At 34.5% G+C, this 21,499-nt stretch overlaps 1 protein-coding gene across 1 annotated transcript in view; it reads right to left on the bottom strand.

The window, feature by feature from the left end:
• Positions 1-1,400: 1,400 nt before the first annotated feature.
• LOC150101538 (cytochrome P450 2J5-like) overlaps positions 1,401-21,499 on the bottom strand; it is a 32,326-nt gene continuing 12,227 nt past the window's right edge. The window contains exons 3-8 of the mRNA XM_090400864.1: positions 17,427-17,533; positions 16,703-17,004; positions 16,123-16,238; positions 9,683-9,935; positions 9,001-9,188; positions 1,401-1,702 (exon numbers count right to left, since the gene is read on the bottom strand). Coding sequence (XP_090256990.1) covers positions 1,524-1,702; positions 9,001-9,188; positions 9,683-9,935; positions 16,123-16,238; positions 16,703-17,004; positions 17,427-17,533 — 1,145 coding nt within the window. The 3' untranslated portion in view covers positions 1,401-1,523. The remainder of the gene's footprint in view (positions 1,703-9,000; positions 9,189-9,682; positions 9,936-16,122; positions 16,239-16,702; positions 17,005-17,426; positions 17,534-21,499) is intronic.

Below are 21,499 nucleotides of genomic sequence, written 5' to 3'. Positions count from 1 at the left end.
GGATATTTGTGTCCCGATGCAAGTGAATGTCCCTTCGAACCACGAAGCGTTTAGAATCCTTCGTGAACACTTGTTTTGCACTCGTTGTAATTTAAGGATATGTATTGGATGTGTGGCTCCAAGTTGGAGAGGCATATGTAATTATATGACGAATGACCATCTGGTAGAGAAGCAGTTTGTTTGTTTGTTATGTTTAATTTACAGTCTTTAATCAGGGGTAGAATTTGGCGATGGTTTGCGATGGTTTGAGATGCCTATTCACATGAGATCTGAATATGGTTGTTGAAGCTTAGTTTTTTGTCCAGCAGTACTCCAAGATATTTGGTTTCTGCTTGCCAAAGAAGATAAGTGTTGGGAGACATTATCTTCTAGTGAAGAGCACAGTTGTATTCTTCTGTGGGTTAACTTGTAATCTCTAGTTGGTGAACCAGTGTTCAAGTTTTAGAAGGTTTTTCTTGAAGTATTTTGATTAAAGGTGTGGATGAAGTGATCTAGCTAATAGAGCGGTGCCATCTGCATTGAGGAGCATGATGGATGACATGTGATTATGCGAATATCTGCCATACAAACTGAAAACAGAATCGGGGTCAGTAAGAATCCTTGTGGCTAAAATAAGACGGTGAGCTGAAACAGTTCGATTCCTATAACAACATAATTTGTGTGGAAGTCTTATTTATAAATCATTTAATATTATTTTAAATAGGTAAAATAAATTGCAAAAAATTAGAACAAAATTACAAAATAGAAAGTATTAAACTGCATTTGCAGTTTATATTCATTCAGTTTGTGTTTTTCTATTTAAACATATATTATATGTAAGTTTCCAGTCTTTATTTTCGTATATGAACCTTTTTAGTTAAAGTATATGCTGTGTGTGCGCAGTGATAAAAAAAAAAGTAACGTCTGTTCAACATATTATTGTAGGAGTACGCAATCACACAATATTATGCAATTATTATTATTATTACACATTTTTTAAAGAAAATAAGCGATAGGCGAACAGTTAATTATACGGTTTAAGCTATTACATGTAATGTTTACTCATTTTTATTTCAGTTATTAGAGTTTCATAATTCTTAGTTTTTAATTAACTAACTATTAACATACATTAACTTATATAATAATTATTATTAATAATGAATAAATTATTAAACATGCTAATGATTTTTTATGGACTGAATTAAGAGAAAGTGTTTATATAGTACATAAACCCAAACCACGCTGGATTTCAATATTTTGATAATGAATGCTGATAAGAACTCCAGTATCCATTTTTTGGAAATTTCATTTTTATGAGTCTCTGCGGTCATTACTTTACTATTTGAAACATTTGGAGGATTCATTAGAATTATTTGTCTTTAAAGTAATTCCTACTAGAAAGACTACAAACTATTAAATGACCAGTTTATAAATAACCATATAATTAATACAAGTATAAAATTTAAAATCTAATTCAGATTATTTGTGCACATTCTTGTATTTAAATTCCATTCACAGGTTCCTTATTGATCACGCACTGGCTGTTATCTTGGTATGAAGCACAGATTTTGTTTTATTGGCATAAAGAAAGCATGCAGCATGTCGACGTTCATATTTGGTCTCCCTCCTCCTGGTGATTTCACCACAAAGTGTTGTAATATTGAGGATGCGTACATGAAGATACTCATATAGGCAGCACCTTCTCCTGGGCAATTTCGTTTTCCTATAAAATAAAGGGAGAAAAAAAGCAAGGTTTTTTTATATTTCCTGATCATTGAGGACAAAGGTCAGAACAATGTCAACCGAGAAAAAAAATATCCTCCTGTTCCATAGTCATACATATCAAAGGGTGAGGGATTAAACCAAAAATGAAGCAAATAATATAAGCAGACATAAAACAGTAGAATGATCTAAAGCAAGGGTCTTCAACCTTTCAGACAGTGTGCGGTCCGCATTAAAACTTTCAATGAAGCCTGCGGGCACTAAGCTAATCTGGGGTATTTAGAATTGTAAGATGCTTTCCAGATTCACAAGGAACGCTGTGCATTTGATACTTTACATAAAATCATATAAAAATAAACAAACTCAGCTTTAAGAGCGTAGGTCGGAGTCGGGTTCATGATAAGTAAATACAATCAATACTTGAAAAAAGATAATTTAATGAAGAAAACATCCATTCTTTACAATGTCCATGGGAAACTTGGCGATGCCTTTCTTTGACCAGCTTGTCGATGTTGACATCAGTGTTGGAAGTCGCTATGCGCAGAGTATTCTGGATATGTTAGTCCTTAAACTGAGTTGTTGTCTTGGACTTCACTTGCTTCATTCTGGAGAACTGCTCACATAAGTATGTGCTTCCTAACAAAGCGCACACCTTCATTGCACGTAGGAGAAGATTAGAGAATGTGTCCACAGTAATGTAGTCTTTGTAAAATGTAAGCAAAGGCACATTGAATAATTTTTCTCTCAGTTCATGGTTGAATTTTGGAGTTCAACCATTAACTGAGCCTGGCATTTCGGCAACATTGACACTGAATGGCATTAAAATAAATCTAAAGAAGACTGTTGGTTACGAAAATCATTAAATCTCACTTCAAACGCACTTGGCAACACGGCTAATTTTTTAACTTGTTCTTCAAGAGACGAACAGTTGGACTTAACAAGAAGCTGAAAATGAGTTGTCTTTTTTTACGATTTGTGCCTCCCAAAGTTTGAGCTTGGCCACAAAACCTTTGATGTGCTTAAACAGAGTGTGCACTAGTTGAACTTTGGATTCTATCCGGGTATTTAGGTCATTCATATGCAACAAGATGTCTGTCACAAAGGGAAAGTCAGTCATCCACTTCGAATCGCTGAATTCCGCGGCTTCCTCTAGGTGTGCATGAACTGCTGTATTTCGCTCCTTAAGATAAAGACTCTTTTAAGAACCTTCCCTCTGTTCAACCAAGGCACATCACTATAATAAACCATATCGCAGTGATCTGTTTTGCACTGTTGGGTCGAACAGTCTTGGAATTGACGATGATTCAATCATCTTGCCTTAATAATGTTGACGACAGTTACAATAACTTTAATGACATTCTCAAATCCAATAGTTTTCGCGCACAAATTCTCCGGGGGATTAAACATTGGTAATGGACGAGTTCCTTCAAGTTCCGGTTCTTTCCGTAGCAGCGCTACAAACCCTTCGTTCTTTCCCACCATAGCAGGGAAACCATCAGTTACCACACCCTCGAGGTTGGTTTAGCTGAGGTAGAAACGCTGGAGCATTTTCTTGGCGGCTTCAAGAATATCAGTGCCATTCGTTGTTCCCTTCATAGGTACGAAAGCTAGCAGTTCTTCTGTCACAGTGAATTGTTGATCAATGCCTCGGACGAAGATAGCCAGTTATGCTTTATACTTCACATCTGTGCTCTCATCTAAAGCAAGTGAATATGAGTTATATTCGGACGACCGTTTTTTGAAGTTCCTTCAATGTGATTGGGAAGTTCTTACACACGTCGTCCTACAGTTACCTCGGACCAACTTGATTTTTTAAACATTTCCTTATTATTTAGGCACAGAATTTCCCCAGCAGAGATCAGACACTCTTTCGCAAACTCGCCGTCCAAGAAGGCTTTTGATTTTTTTTTTTTTTGCAATTGTTTTAGCTATTACATAACTTACTTTGACGCGCGCTTCGCTCTCTTCCATTTGCCTTTTAAACTTACTGTGCTGGCGTATCAAATCAATTTGGAGACGGTTCACTTTGTCCACACGAATCCGCCCTTCAAGGTGATCGAAATTGGACGCATGTTTTGTCTCATTGTGTCGAGTTATATTGTATTTTTTGATACTAACACTGACTGACGACAAATTAAACTCACTGGCGTATCGTCGATCGGCACAGAAAATTAGAAATTGGTCCACTTTTTATTAAAAACCCGACAAGAATCACTTCATTTACGCTTTTTACTCGTAGATGCCATGTGATGGAAGGCGAACCCAAAATATGATCCGAAATGGCCGTGTAACGGTTATTATCCACTGAATATGTCTCACACCAATGAAAAAAGTCTGACAATATAAAACCACAATAGGCTATGGCTGATACGACGAACCTGCGTGCGCTTATACACGAATATCACACTGTTCACGACTGACTGACTCTGGATGAGATATTCTTTTATTTATATGAAACTAATGAAGTATCGAGAACCTTCGAGATGTATCTGGAAGGCACTGCACAGCGCACTCGAACGAACTACTGCTTTAGCCATCCACCTGCGACGTTACTACTAGTACTTAAGTACCTCTTGGCACTGGTAGATGGCTGAAGAAGCATGTCTATTTCATATTTATTTTTATAGGATTTTATGTAAAGTATCAAATGCACAGCGTTCCTTTTGAACCAACCTGGAAAGCATCTTACAATTCTAAATACCACAGTATAGAATAGTAGCCCTCGGGCTTCATTTAAATTATTTTTTATTTAATCGCGTTGAAGTTTATTTAACTATGCGCTGAAGATCACTGATCTAAAGTATGCAAAGTACAATATTTAGTTGATGCCGTATTTTACTTCACAGTGCTTGTTGGTCAGTCTAATCTCTTAAATCTTATACGAAATATGGAGGATACAATTTTCGAGTTTGTCACTTTCCTGTCTGCTCACAAGAACATGAAATATTTTAAAATTAGGCATAATTATTGAGATCATTAGGATATTTCTTTCATCGGAGATATTAGAAGCTGTCTTCAACAAAATTATAATTAAAATATGTGAATTCGGAATGCGTTTTGATGGTGCATTTCATGGTCAAAGTTTCCTATAGAACGAGAGATTAAAATAAAAGGGATAACAGACATCACATTTCTTTGCTTCACTTGGGATTTAGAGATTTGAGCTGTGTCCAAGTGGATGCAATTATTGTCGAACAGTTCAGGGTCTCTGGATAATGATATTTTGACAGATTTTCCTATATAGCAGGAAAAATAACAAATCTCTTATGAAAAAAACACATGGCCTATCCTTTTTATATTTCAGCGTTAATCAGTCTATGTTTTGTAATCTCTTTATGAGTATGCCATCTTATGACAAAGCTCTGTGATCTGTAATGACCTTCAGGAAAAGACTGCAAGTATTTCAATTCTAGATGTTGAGTAATGGATAATTTTACAGCAGGTTGTTTGTGTTCGCTGATGTTTGCTGTAGGCGAAAAGATTTTTAACTCTTAAAATTTCCGCTTTAGTCCTTCTTCTCTGAAATAAGGTTTTCAGACAATAATATTCTTGATACGCTTTAGGAATGCAAGATTACTGTAATTCAGGGGTGGCCAACCTATGGTGCATGCGCCAAAAGTGGTGCATCGCATGATTAGAAGTGGCGCACTGAACCCTAGAGAAAAAGTTTTAAAAATTTTCTATACAATTAACCTACCACTGAGTTTTATCTTGAAGCAACAGGCACCGGCAAATGCTGATATGCGTCACCAGTTACTCAATCAGTTTACAGCTGACTCTCGTGTCGTAATGTTCGATGAACTTCTGATTCAATGTGACTGAACAATCCGGTGTTTTCGAACTTATATGTTTTTATTAACAGTTCTTTAAGTTTAAGATAAGATTTCTGTTTTCATGAAGGCTTAATATAGTTCTGTAAATTTAAAAATAATTTTTTTCATTTTGAACGCGTATGTCAAGTTCTTTCCCACTCAACTAATTTGCTGATTACTGAAACCTGCAATTATTCAGTGTATTTGTATGTCTGTTTTTATGTTTTTTTAATACAATATCTTTCCTTTTTATTTACGTATAGTAGATTTATTCCTAAAATTTAACTGATCATCAGCAAAGCTTTTGTAATGAGGATGTTTGGGTTATGTGTGTGTGTGTGTGTGTGTGTGTGTGTGTGTGTGTGTGTGTGTGTGTGTGTGTGTGTGTGTGTGTGTGTGTGTGTGTGTGTGTGTGTGTGTGTGTGTGTGTGTGTGTGTGTGTGTGTGTGTGTGTGTGTGTGTGTGTGTGTGTGTGTGTGTGTGTGTGTGATTGCCAGCTGATCGAGTGTTTTATGGCAAGAAGCGATCTCGTGTTTCATTGGACATAATATATTACGAGAGAGAGACGAAAACTCTCTATGAAAAAAAAATATGTATGTGATTTGTAAACTTATAACTTAAAGAACTGCATTAGACTTTCATGAAAACAGGAATCTTATCTTAAACCTGTAGAACTGTTTTTGAATGTTCATAATGTTAAAAACGATAAAATAATTTAAATAAATTAGTTAATAATAAGCTTTACTTTTTGGGATACTTTTTTTACAGTCAGTTACCCATTACTTTGCAAAATAAAATGAGCAGAAGAAAAGCAGAAGGTGATAGCAAGCGGCAGTTTAATGAACTGTGGGAAAATAAGTTCTTATTTATTGCGGGTCCTTCAGGAAAACCGTTGTGCATTGTTCGTGAAAACACTCTCTCAGATAATAGAAGACATGATCTTAACAGACACTATAGAAGACATCAAGCTGAATTAGAAGAAAAACTGAAGTTAGTTCCTGGGTCTGAGTTGCGGAAAGAATGCGGTTAAAGAAAAAGGAAGAAATAAAAAAAGAGACAAAATATATTTGTGAAACGAAGTTGTGAAAGTGTGGCAATGCTGGGGCGTCTTATGAAATTGCCTTTGTGTTGGCTAAAAAACGCAAGCCTTTCTCTGATGGAGAGGAAGTTGTTAAGCTCCGTCTCGAAAAATTTGCAAAATGTCTTGGTGATAAGAATGTTGAAAGAAAAGTAAACCAAATTGCTCTGTCCAAGCAAACAAGACGCATCGAAGAACTTTCCCATGATCTTAATGAGCAATTGAAAGTCCATGTTCATTCTTGTTCTTTCTTTTCTTTAGCCTTGGACGAATCAGCTGATATATGTGATGTAGCCCAATTAAGCATTTTTATAAGAGGAATTGATGGTAATTTTAACATCTTTGAAGAACGTATCGGTCTTGAGTCACTTCATGGAAAAACAAGAGTGTCAGACATATTTGACAAAGTAAAGTCATGTCTAGAAAATCAACAACTAGATTCTAGTAAGCTCATCAGTGTTTGCACTGATGGAGCACCGTCAATGGTAGGTAGAGTCTCTGGGACTTTAACTTTACTTGAAAGGTTTTTAGGTCGTTCTCTACTAAAGTATCACTGTATTATACATGAAGATGCTCTGTGTTGGAAAACTCTAAATTTGAAGCATGATATGATACCAGTTGTAAAGTGTGTGAATAAAATTAGAGCAAGAGGGTTAAACAGAAGAGAATTCAAAGAATATTGTGAACTCAGATATGGAATATGGTAAACTCATCCTTCGTTGTGAGGTGCGCCGGTTTTCTAAAGGACAAGTTCTCAGTAGATTTTGGAAACTGAAAGAAAGTGTTCGTAATTTTCTGGAGAGAAAAAAGCCCTGTTGTGTGATGAGAAATGGCTATTTGATTTAGCATTTTTAGTTGATGTTACCAGCCACTTCAATGATCTAAATATGAAACTGCAGGGCAAGTGAAAATTGTTTCCTAGCTTAGTAAATGACACCAGCTCATTCCAAATGAAATTAAAACTGTTCTTCTCCCAGTTAGAAAACGGGGATTTAAGTCAATTTCCACATTTAAAAGAACATAGTGAATCTATTGAAGAGAATGGCAACTTTACAGAATATACTGAGAAACTCAGATTATTACAAGAATTCTTTAACAGTTGCTTTAGCGATTTTGCCGAAGAAGAACACTGCATACTTGCATTTATAAATCCCTTTTCACTTACTGAACAAAACATCGTTGCCCTATGAACATTTTCCAGACCTGAGAAAATTTACTCAGAGATATATCTGTCGTTTTGGAACTACATACAGATGCGAACAAGCATTTTCATCAATGAAAATGATTAAGAACAAACTACTGTCGCGACTGACTGATTCAAATTTGAAAAACTGTTTGAAGCTTTCTGTAACTGATTTAACTCCAAACACTACAAGCATAGCAAAAGCAAAGCAATTTCAAAAGTCTCAATAAAATAAATATCAATCAAAGGATTTATATGAAATCCTTTTATTTAAACCTGCTAAAAGTGTCTATATTACCATATATATAATAAGTCATTTATACATAACTGTTAAATATATCCATATTATCATATTTTAAAAGGGCTGAAAAGTGGTATAAGTATGCATGGCGCATCTTAACTTAAAATTAAAAAATTGACGCATGAACTATAAAAGGTTGGCCACCCCTGCTGTAATTCTTTCCAATACCCTTCATTGTATACATCTTGAATCAGACGTATATCCCTAACCATCGATATACTTCGGAATGAAGATAACCATGATTAAAATGCTGGTAACGGAAAAGTTTACAGATGTGCTTCTCTTTATTTTCGACATACTTTTCGAGATTTCGAGCTCAACCATTTAAAAAACAAACAAGTGATTTATACAGTTTCATTTTATCTTAACCCTCGTTCCATCCTCTATTTAGTCTGTATGATTTTATTATTCAGAATGTGTATAATACACAAAAGAAATCAGTCACGATTTCTCTCTCTCTCTCTTTTTCTTTGAATGTACGCACAGACACACACATACGTGTGTGCGTGTGTGTGTGTGCGTTGTTTCCTAGCTTAGTAAATGACACCAGCTCATTCCAAATGAAATTAAAACTGTTCTTTTCCCAGTTAGAAAACGGGGATTTAAAGTGAATCTATTGAAGAGAATGGCACACACGTGTGTGTGTGTGTGTGTGTGTGTGTGTGTGTGTGTGTGTGTGTGTGTGTGTGTGTGTGTGTGTGTGTGTGTGTGTGTGTGTGTGTGTGTGTTTAAAATAAAATAATAATTTAAAAATTATTTAAAAAAATAAATTTGCTAACCGAACATCAAGATTTCTTTTCCACATATAGAAAAAACGCCTTGTTTAGACAACTTTGGAAGTAAAAATAATATAACATGAATTATCAGAGACATAAATCATTGATAAGATAATCAACTCAATTATAGAAAACTTGATAAAATATACCTAAACCAAATGCTAGATAAGCATCTGGCTTAAGAACTGAATTTCCACCTTCGTTAAGAAACCTTTCAGGGCGAAATTCGGTAGGATTTTCAAACGCTTCCGGATTCATATGAGCACCGTACAGGAGAGGAACCAAGAATGTTCCTTTTGGAATAAAGTGGTCTCCGATTGTCGTGTCTGCAGAAGTACTAAAAGGATAAAAAAGCAAATAGTTAATTTTAAAATTGCTAACTTTATTTTACCGAATGTTAATATTTATTTCACATTTAACATTATGCTGTTAAGTTTCTGTTCTATAAGACGAACATTTATTGTTTAGATAAAAGTCAGAAGGAAAAGACTGGGAACAGAGAGAGAGAGAGAGAGAGAGAGAGAGAGAGAGAGAGATCAAGCTGTATTCATTACTTTCATAGAAGGCAGAAGAAGTTATTATTATAATCCTTCACCAGGAAACCAAATATATAGTGTACAACCTTCACGTTAAACACAGTGTCCCTTTAGTTTTATTTAATGTACGGTCGTTTTCTAAATAAATATTTTATAATTATCATTTGAAGGTTCATGCACTTTCAAATAACTTTAGATTCTTGAAATTTACTGCATGTTTAAAAAACAAATGAGAGAATAATTTATTACAATAGAATAGCAAAAGTAGTGGAAGAAAAATAAATATCTTACTCACCATCGGAGATCTCCGAAGGTAGTCATAGTCAATCGGATAATTTCTCTAATAGTGGCAATTGTATAAGGCATTGATTTCTGATCTTCCCAGCAAATATCTCTTGAATTACCTGTCACACAATCTATTTCCTTCTGAATGCGTTCCTGGATTTTGGGATTATCGGCCATTCTAAGAAAGAACCACTGAAGGACAATGGTCGGTCCTAATACTCCTGCTAATAATAAACCTTGGGTATTGCCCTTAAGCGATGAAACTAAAATAAATAAAGTACGTGACTATTTAAATACACTCTTATACAAATTAAGGTAATTATGAAGCGTAACTATTAAGGGTAACTATTGATATTATAATCCGTTTCATTGCCTTTGCTTTTCGCAGATAAATAAAATATGCTGGCCATGAAATCACACAGATAACACTAACAACAGTTTCCCTCCAGTACAATAGCAAATGTCACCCATCCTTTAATTCTAGGAGTATTACGCACTTGCAGTTCAAATTAAAATGCAAAAAATGTGGATGTGATCTTCCGTAATCCCAGATGATAATGACAGTTGTTTGTTTGTTTAGAAAGAAGATTCCATTCTGCCGATTTGTGAGAAGATTCTTTATATGCACTTAACTCGGAAAGAATTGATTCACTGTCCTCACGCGATAAATCATGAGCTAAAGAAATTTACTCCAAAACGTTGGAGTAAATTTCTTTGGTTTCATTTCCAACGTTTACATGTAGAGAAAGTGAGCAGTTTATGTTATTGTCTTTCCACTAATTCCGTTTTTTCCACTTTCGAAAAGGAAAATCGGCCACAGAAGACTACGTGCAATAAACACAATAATACACGGTCCTTGTAACCTAAACGGCTTTAGTCGTTTAGGTTACAAGGACTAAAGAGAGAGAGAAATCAGACGAGCGAGAGACTTTATAAATAGCAGCAATAAAAAAGATCGAACTGTCAATGAGCAGATAATACTACGAGATATAACACTAAATGGACAATGTTGATGTCTGAATTCAATCCCAGACGTGGAAAGAGAAACACCAAAGGAAACCAAAGAGACGATGGGACGGATAAGATTAAAGAGATGGCTGGAACTCAGGACATAGGAACACTCAAAATGTCAATGAATTGAAGACTGTAATGGGGATGGTGGCTTTGCATTGGAAAAAAATGGCTGCAGCTGAAGATCATGATGACATAGTAGATAAAGGCAAAGAAAACCAGAAAGAGAAACTTGTGCTTTTCAACCATTCTGCAATTTTGTTTTAAAACCCCCCAACCGGTCACGACGTCTATAGACGTTCAGTTAAATCTGGATACGAAGCTCTAACACCCATTGAATAACATGGATAAGAAGTGCGATTTGGTATCACTATTTCATCCACATCGGCAGGGCGGGATTAAAATTTATAGTTTTTACACTTTCCTAATCAAATCATTTTATAATAAGTATTCCGGAACACAACTTAAAACTGTACATATCAGAAATAAAGCCTGCTTATGATTGAAGATGCACAGATATAGCAATTATTACTTTCACAACTAAGAGATAATTTGTAGTGTACGTCAACATACCTACAATTTTGATTGATTATATACGCCTGAATATTCAAAGAAAAATCTATTTTATCTATTTTACACGGAGAAGGCAAGAATAATATGAGTAAAAATGTAAGATGAAATAACATTGTGCAACGTTTTTATTTCGGAGGGCAAAGTCTGACTGTCACCTCCTCGTGGTGCCCTATGAATGATCTAACGACAGCAGCATTTCTTCTTTTTTCCCGTCATGGAGACAAATTTCAGTGATTATACTTATGCTACTGTGGCAGCCGATGCTACTCTTGATTTGGAAATGATGTCAACGTTGAGATATGAGCAAATCATTTCACCCATTACAAGAAATATTAATATCATCCAATGTAATTTAAATGGTATCGTTACCCCAGCAAGCAAAAAAAAAACTAAATGAACTATTACTACTAGCTGACAAACATGATGCTGTTATTATCTGCATCCAGGAAACCAAACTTCGACAAATCAACAGACTAAACATTAAAAATTATGAAATGAGAAGAGAAGATAGGCCTACGGACCAAAATGGAGGAGGGCTTCTGACAATAATCCGAAACTTGTCATATAAAGTTGTTGAGTTGGACATAGTATCAGACGGACCTGAATTACAAGAAATTCAAATACTGGAACTAAGTAAAAAGCCATTAAACATATTCAATTGTTATCATCCTCCTGACAAATCTGGACCAAATCTTCCCAACCTATCCCATCTCATTGAAGAAAACTCCATTATCTTAGGAAACATGAATAGTAAACACCTGTTATGGGGTTCTGAGGAAATAAATCCAAGAGGAGAAAACCTGTAATTTCTTAGATGAAACAGGACTAATAACTCTCAAGAGTGGAGAACCTACTTATCTGTCTCATTCTTATGGTACAAAATATGCCCTAGATATCACTGCGGTGTCTCCTGATCTTCACGACAAAACTATTTGGTCTGTTTTGAAACCAGTAGGAAGCGGCCATACTCCAATATTATTCAATTTAGACCCAAAAATGACTGGACCCCCCCAAAAAAAATATCATTGGAACTTCCAGAAGGGAAATTGGGAGAAATACATGGATGAATTAAGTAAAATGCTGAAAGATCACACATACCATGATGACTTAGACAAAGACTATATAACTTGGAAGAATACTATCCTAAATGCAGAAAAGAAAAGTATTCCAAAGGGCTTCAGGAGAACAGTTATTTCAAACTACACAAAATTCACCCGAAAACTTGCCAGTAAAATAACTAAACGAAATGAATTATTTGATATCTTAAAAATTGAAAGCTCTCCAGAAACCAAGATGGAGTACAACAAGATAAATGCTGAAATTAAACAAAAATATAATATATTACAAAGAACTAGGTGGCAAGAATTTTACTACAACTTAAATCCAAACATCTCAGATACCAAACTTTGGAAACTGACTGCTAATTTACAAAGAGACCCACCAAAGGCAAGTGAGACTAACACGCTAAAAGATCCAGATGGAAATATCAAAATTGGAGATAGGGAGATCTCAAACACTTGGCCTTTCATTTTCAAAATATAAGCAAACTGAAGATGAATAGTAGGAAAGACCATCAAATATCAAAACAGGCTCGACTGTAGAAAAATGATGCCAACTCCCCAAAATATCAAAACAAACGATTCTTGGATCCATTTACAATCTCTGAATTGGGAGATGCCTTGGGGAGACTAGATATAAATAAATCATATGGACCAGATAACATATAAGGAATTAAGATCAAACATCTTCCTTTCCTAGCCATAGATTGGCTACTTCGCCTATACAACAATAGCCCCAAACAAGCAAAAGTTCCGAAAGACTGGAAGACAGCCACAATCATACCAATTTTAAAGCCTAACAAACCACAAGATCAACCAGGAAGTTATAGACCAATTTCACTGACTTCACGTCCAGGCAAATTAATGGAAAAAATGATTCTCCAACGTTTGAATTACTATCTAAACAAAAGTAGAATACTACCTCATTTTCAGGCTGCCTTTCGAAAAAATCACTCAACAACTGATCAACTTTTCTACTTAACCCAGACAATTCAAGATAACTTTCAGACGAAACCTACCAAATCCACCATTGCAACTTTTAGAGATTTTAGCTTTATACTTAAACTTTACCTTGTCAAAGGCTATAGATTACAGCCTTTGACAAGGTGTGGAGGCAGAAACCCTTTTCCAAACTTTCTCACATTAGAATAGAAGGGAAAGTTCTTAACTGGATCTATGACTTTCTAAGAAATAGAACAATTCGAGTTAGAATAAATAATACCTTTTCCAAGAAAGTGAAAATGAGACAGGGACTCCCTCAAGGTAGCAGTTTGAGCCCACTCCTTTTTTCCATCTACTTAAATGACTTAGATAAAAATATAAATAAAGAAACAAAGATAGCTATGTTTGCTGATGATTTGGTCCTATTCTCAGCACACAACAACCTAGAAACAGCAGAAGGTCACTTACACAAAGCCATGGAAAGTTTAGCTACATAATGTGAAAACCAAAAAATCAAAATTACCCCTACTAAATCAGAAATCTCTGTTTTTACTATTAATAACCACCTCAGAAAGTGGAGACCAAAGATTAAGTTAAACAGTCAACTAATTACATTTAATAAAAACCCCAAATACCTTGGTGTTGCTCTGGATCCATCGCTAAGCTTCAATAAACATATCAACAATGTTGCAGTCAGAGCAAAAAGAAGACTAAATATCATGAAAAGTACCTCAGGTAAAGAGTGGGAAGCTAATGCTAAAACCTCAAAAGTCACATATACCTCTATTATGCCTCCCATAATGAAATATGCTTCGCCAATCAGGATACAAACATCACAAACCAGTTTATACAAGCTTATAAAAATTCAGAAACATGCATCTAAAATCATATGTGGACTAAGGAATACGACTCCAGGAAAAATAGTAGAATTCGAATCCAAACTTGTTCCTTTAAAAATTAGGTGTCAAAAAACTCTTACCAAATTTGTAGAAAAAAAGAGCCAACCTTGCACATCATAAAACAAGTGAACTTTTTAAAAACTGGAACCCAACAAACAGAATAAAGAAAAAATCAACAATGCATGAAATCATAGAAAATAAAATTCCCTTGGATTGTGCAAATAAAATAGCCTACTACCCAGCATTTCCTCAAATACAGGAAAAATATAGTTATCAACTCTGAAATAGGGAAACATGAGGAAAAAAGCCTAGAAAACCCTAAAATCTTGAGATCATTTACCCTTTCAAAAATAATGGAATATGGACCTGACTCAGTAAAGATCTACACACAGATGGCTCCACAAATACAAATGGCAATTCTGGGAGTGGCATACTGATCTATGGCTCTCATAATATAGAACTAAAAATAACTAACAGTATGGGATGCAACTCATACCATGAATAAATAATAGCCATTAACACAGCACTGCAATATTTGGAGAAACAAAACCCGAAGGAGTTTATATTTTTCACAGATTCCTTAGCAGCCCTTCAAGCTATTAAGAACTGCTACACTAGACATCAAGAAATACTTAGAGACATAGCAGAAAAACATAAACAAACTACATAAGGATTCCAAAATAATCTTTCAATGAATCCCATTCCATGTGGGATTAAAGGAAAACGAAACTGCAGATGAAGTAGCAAAAATGGCCGCAACATCAAGTGATACCACAGATTTCGATCTTTTTAAAACCACCCAAAAATAAAACATAAAAAGGACAATTCTTCAGTACATGACTCACCACTGGTACTCAGCATAAAATCAAGCAGCTACCATCAACTCCAAGTTTTATCGCAGTGCCACTACCATGATCTCTCGCCTCAAGACTGGCCACACAAGACCAATCAAGTTTAGCAATGGCATAAAAGTCTTCCTCGCCTGCAAAATCTGTAACATCGAGGAAGCATCACCAATGCTAAACTGTATGAATATTTCCAAATGTGAACTCTATAACAACCCAGAATAGGTCCTGTATAAAATACATGAACTTGACTTCTATGATCTAATGTAATAATACCATGGAATAATAATAAAAAAAACACGTTTTTATTTCTCTTCATCCAAAATAAAAGAAATTAAAACTAATTACTCGTGTTCTTGATGTATCCTCTGTAATACAAAGGCGTTCGTAAGGTGATCTGTACGCCATCTTTGATATCGGACTGTTAGTCTGAGCTGCTGTAGTTTCTAAAGATAATTTACTTAAATGCAATGAAAAATAAATATCTCCAGCTTCAGTTGTTGATGGACATGTCTATTTCTATCCATTTCTTTGTTTTCTTTTAAAGAAAGGCCCACAGGCAAATTCCATATTGATCGAAGTGATTACCTCACGCTAACTACCAAACATGTACCAATGTTAGAATTTCTTCATAGCACCTCGACAGACAGACGTATCTAAAAGACGACAGAGTTCACAAGTTCATAATTGTGTACGTGTATGAGCGGTCGGTGATTCATATCAAATTGTTTTCAATATCGTCGATTTTTTGCGAACTGTGATGTGATATCTTAAAGTAGCATACTTAGGTGATAACAGGTGAGAAACAGTCCAGAAATAGCATTTTTAAATATTAAGCATATAACATTTTCAATTGATTCCTTGGCTGCATTATTCTGATTTTGGTCACCTATGGACTCCTGATGAAATAGTCATAAAGCAAACAAACAAAAAAAAATTGCAGGAAATATTTTTCGATGAAGGCTTAATAAGTTTAACTATTGTAATTACTGATAATAGAATCTCATTACAAGAAATACACTGAATCATTAATAATTCAGTAAATAAATTATAAAATAATAAATATTAATTCTACATGCAAATGATCTTTATTGTAAATGAAAGAAACATTATTAGTATTACCGGTGAGAGATGTGTCCACCTTTCCAGAACGATTTTCCATTTCATCTAGATACAGACTTAAGAAATCTTCACTCGTTCTACTACCAGGGTTTACTCTTCGTTCCTCTATTTCCTTTCTGTAATGAAATGTAATCTTAATTCATCGTAATCCTAATTCTATCATTGTTTACTTATAGTTACAGAAAACTTGATGTCCTTAATTTCCTTTGCTTTCATAGTTTACAAAACATAAATACAATGAATTTTTGATTACTGAACTTTAGAGGAATGTTCCCATTAAGTTTTAATATTTACTGATCCAGAAATTATGCAATCTTGTTATGTGAGAAACTTAACTTAATTATATGACATTATGTGACTTTATGTAATTTAATTATGTGACGTATGGTTGCTTATTACTCAGAATGGCATACGTAATAAGCAACCATACATCATATGATTGCTTATTACTACCGACCAGCATATTAGTAATTGGTCAGATTTGAAAGCAACTCATGCGTAAGCAGTGTTTTCAGCATATATCATAAGTGTCAAAAGTTTTAAAAAATGACAAAATTATGAAATTTAACATTTTACTTACTCTATCAAGTCGCAATATGTTTGAAAAAGATGTCTATCTTTATGAAATTTCAGCCATCCTAAGAATCTGAATAGCTTTAGAAGCAAAGGGAAGTAAGTCAGCAAACCAGCTTCACCAGAGTATCTCATTAAGGCCTCCGAAATTTGAATTAATGTAGGCCATAAAGGATCATCATACGGTAACCTCTTTCCGAATATCATCAGCCAGACAGTGTTAAGATTAGCTTTCTTCAAGTAATCCTTATAATCACATGATTTGCCATTGAATTTGTGAATTATTTCCAAAAGTTCATGGACGTCTTCCTGAAATTAAAGATTCAGCTATAATAATATTTCAGTGTTCATTTATAGAAAGAGAATTGCATTAAGCATTCCAATAGGATTTATAATTGAGAAGTCTATGATATACTGTATTAGAAATTCATAAATTATTTTGGAAGCAACGAGTCACATTGTTTAATGGTGAATAAAGCCTCTTGCTGTTCTTCCGATTGACACAAAGATTTGTACTTTGATAAGCTTCGAATAAAGACAGATTCTTTATTGATATATTAACATGATTTTTCTTTTTTTTTTGTCGTAGACGTATCAACATTACAATATCCCCTTTCAAGTAATTATTAAAAATCAAATAAAAGTATTTAGTTATAATTGAAACAAATTCGTTATTTTCACAATAAATATTAAAAAGTAATTAATAAATTATGGTCACTTTATTTACACACCTGAATTTCTCTGGAAAATGAAGACTTCCCTAAGCCAATATTTCTCATTTGATGCAGAGAAACTCTTCTTTGCTCCTCCCACTCCTTTCCGTTTTTTGATGGAAACCCTTAACAAATAAGAAATAAATTCATAAAAAAGCATTACCATACTCCAATTTTAGTGGGTGCATATAATAAGTATTTAAATTTATAGAACTCTGGATGACTGATTTAGTGGACTAAGCTTACGTTATTTAATTATTTAATTAATGTTTATTATTATTATTATTATTATTATTATTATTATTATTATTATTATTATTATTATTGATATATTTTTATGATGGAGTGCGTTGTGTAGGCATTCCAACGAGCACACGTTATATCGCTGCTTCCTCTTTTATAGTTTTACAGTGGTTCTAACTCCTATATTTAATTTAAAAGTTTTGCAAAGTAATTCTACTTGTCGCGTTTAATACAGTAATATATAAATCAAAGAAATCAGCTAAGCAGAAACCAAGAGTGCATTATGCTCACCAACGAGTGAAGAACAAAGGACGTCGCTATTTTCACAGTCATGATACAGTTACTGAAGAGAAGAAAAGTGAGTCATGAAGTGCAATAAGGGCCTAAAGGATTTATCATCCGAAGGAAATCATATAACCTGCAGGAAATGCCGTAGATAACATGTAAATCTTCCCTTTACATGTTATGGTGTTTCAGAAACAACCTAGCAACGTAAATACAATACAAAATAGAGGAATGGAAGTGCCTATACTTCACGGAGAACAAAGAAACGCCGCCACCCACTGCTCAACCGATTATAGCGGAGGCAGAATCAGACGATGAACTAAACAGACAAAACAAAATGCAGATGAGTTTTATAATTTGAATTCCATACATTTATTACTAGAAAAAGGTTTAGAGAATATAAAAGCCAGCTTAGTAGATCTTGTCCAAGAATTCTTTGATAAACAGAACGAACAAATAACAAAACAATTAGCGAATATGAAAATACAGGATGTTCCAAAAGTCGCCATACACAGGAATGTATTTTATATAAGAATACAGGAATACATTTAGCTACAGTTTTCCATTTTACCTATGTATGGTGACTTTTGGGACACGCTGTTTAAAAATTCGGCATTGGAAGAAGTCTTGGAAACGGTAGAAACGGTAAAAGACATTAAAATTATTATTCAAGTACTAACTGACAGGTTACACAATTTGATAAAAGAGACATCCGAACTCCATCAAGAACTTAATTCCCTAAAACTACAATACGAACATAAAGAAGATCTTGTCATAAACGGTCTTCCTGAAAGTGAATCCACACAAAATCTCAGCGATAGTTTCAAAGTTAGGCCATACAAGTGACATTTCCCTACAGCAAAACGACATTCCGACCATAAATCGGATTCCAAGTAAGAGGAAAAACAAGGCTTGCCACGACCCGCACCAGTCATAGTTCGTCTTACAAGAAACAAGAATAATAGATATAAGAAAAATCGACTGTGAACACATGGCATCACCAGATTCAACAGAATCTGGTGATTCCACGTGTTCCATGACATTATTCCATAACCATAAGATATAAAGTGTGTTCCATAACATTCCATAACATATAAAGTTATGGAACATATGTTCCATGTGTTCCATAAGATTATACGTCGCATCACCAGAATATGGTGATGCCATGTATAATGTTACCTTATATAATAACATTAAACTCACACTAGAGGAAATATATAAGAAAGCTGCAAAAAAGTCAGAATTCGTTCAAAAACATGCCAGAATCCGTGGATAACTCAAAACTTAATCTTAGGTATACACAGAAAGGACCCTCTATGGAAACAATTAAAGCAGTGGCAAATAATGCAGCTTTAAAAATTGAATATGCAGTAAAAAGGAATTGCCTTACAACACAAATAAGAAATGCAAAACAAACTACTACAGATAAAAATTAACCTATGCACAAAATAACCTGAAACACATCTGTCATCTGATCAAGGAGATGCTATATTGTGCTTCCAATACCACCGCCTCTGAAACCATAAAACACGGCTTTATGAAAAACGCAAAATCTCTCCAACAACTAGCAAATGACTTTAACCAATACTTTGTAGACTCCATTCAAGCACTACCAGAAATATTCCTTCAATCATAAAATGTGATCCTTCACTTGGACCACATTCAAAACAGACATTATGGTTTCCAACCATAAAAGAAGCAGAACTTCTCTCTCTCCCTGTATTACATCAAACCAAACAAAGACCCAGGATTTGATGGTATAAGATCTAAGGATATCAAGCAACACAACTAGGCTAGGCCATGTCCTACTAAATTAATAAATAAACTAGTTAAAACCGGACAAATACCCAGCATGTTAAATACTGCTATAATCAGACCCATATAAAAACATGGAAAAAGAAATTTAATCAACAATTACAGACCCATAGCAACACTACCAATTCTCAATCAAATTATGGAGCGGATCGTAATAAAGAAACTCGCAACATATACAGAGAACTTTCATATTATCCCGAAAACACAATACGGTTTTCAGAAAACTAAGGACACACTCACACATCAAACCTTATTAGAAATACTGAAACATGTTGGAATAGATGGGGCCTCTACACAGGTGGTTTATAAACTACCTTCGAAATAGAAAACATCAATATTATCGGGTCAAACCGAAATATTGTGCTACCCGTAACATGTGGGGTGTTCTACCACCAACTCTATTCAATATTTATATGCACGATATTGATAAGCTACCTCTCAAAGGCAAGATCTTCCAATACACAGACGATAGAGATATAATATCCTTCCATAATAATGCAATCATAGCTAAACAAATATGCAGCATGACATAAATCTGCTCTTTGACTGGCTCACCAAAAACTCCATACATCTAAACTCGAATAAGACAAAATTAATTATATTCAGAAATCCACTGACTCAACCAGTTGATAATATATAATATAACCATCCAACATCCACTTTCCAACATAAAAAACACACAGAACAGCAAAACCGCCACAATCACTCAGGTTGAAACAATACAACACCTTTGAATTTACTTCGATACAGATACATATATAGTAGCCACATAAATCTACAAAAAATCTCCGAACAATAATGACAAACTCTACAGATTAAAAGATATAGTTCCCACTCACCTAAAAACACTAATATACAAGGCACTATATCAAAATATACTACGATATGCTATAACAATGAATGCTTTCTGTGCACACTACAAACTAAATAGAATTATTTACTAAAATAAAGAACCAAATGCCTTCATTTCGGTGATGCAAAATTATATCAATCAAGTGGATAGTAAATCCCACATTATTTTGAAGCCGAATGTTGAAACTATGAAAGTCTACAAATTCCCAATTGTTCTCCATAGTCAGTATTCCACAATCCTGATATCATTTAAACATCCTCCTTTGCACACAAGACCTGCGCACAATAGTCCAAGTGCAGCCTAATCAACGCCTTGTAAAGAGGCAAAATGGCATCCTTAACTTTACATGTGAACGTTTTTTTCAGCATTGCAATTATCTTTTGAGTTGTGTTTGCAAACTTTACAACATAGCTCCTGAACTTCAACTTTCTATCTACTAACAGTCTAAGATCCCAAGCCTGATCAGTTTCTTCTAGTATAATCTCACCAGTATAATACATCATTGGATATCAAATCATGCTGAAGTGAATGACTTCACATTTACTGACATTCATTTTCCAATGCCCACAATTCCAGCCTATTCATATCATTCTGCAAGTGCTGTATATCAGCAGCATTCCTGATTATCTCCCTATCTTTGTATCAGCAGCAAAGAGTCATGTGAATTCCTTCCCAGTATCATTAATGTACAGATTGAATAACAGTGGACCAAACACTGATCTTTGTAATACTCCACTGGTTACCTTAAATCTTGCAGACTCACATCCCCCATATATCACGGTTTGATATCTGTCAGTTAGCCCTCCTCTTATCCACACTAATATTCTATAATCCAAACCCATATTCTCGAATTTATGCAACAGTCTACCATGCTGCATTCTGTCAAAAGCCTTAG

Source organism: Typopeltis vanoorti, chromosome 11 (assembly GCF_054136105.1).
Source record: "Typopeltis vanoorti isolate ZY-2024b chromosome 11, IOZ_Tvanoo_1.0, whole genome shotgun sequence".
In the NCBI taxonomy this organism is placed as follows: Eukaryota; Metazoa; Arthropoda; class Arachnida; order Uropygi; family Thelyphonidae; genus Typopeltis; species Typopeltis vanoorti.
This window is presented reverse-complemented; position numbering and strand designations above follow the sequence as displayed.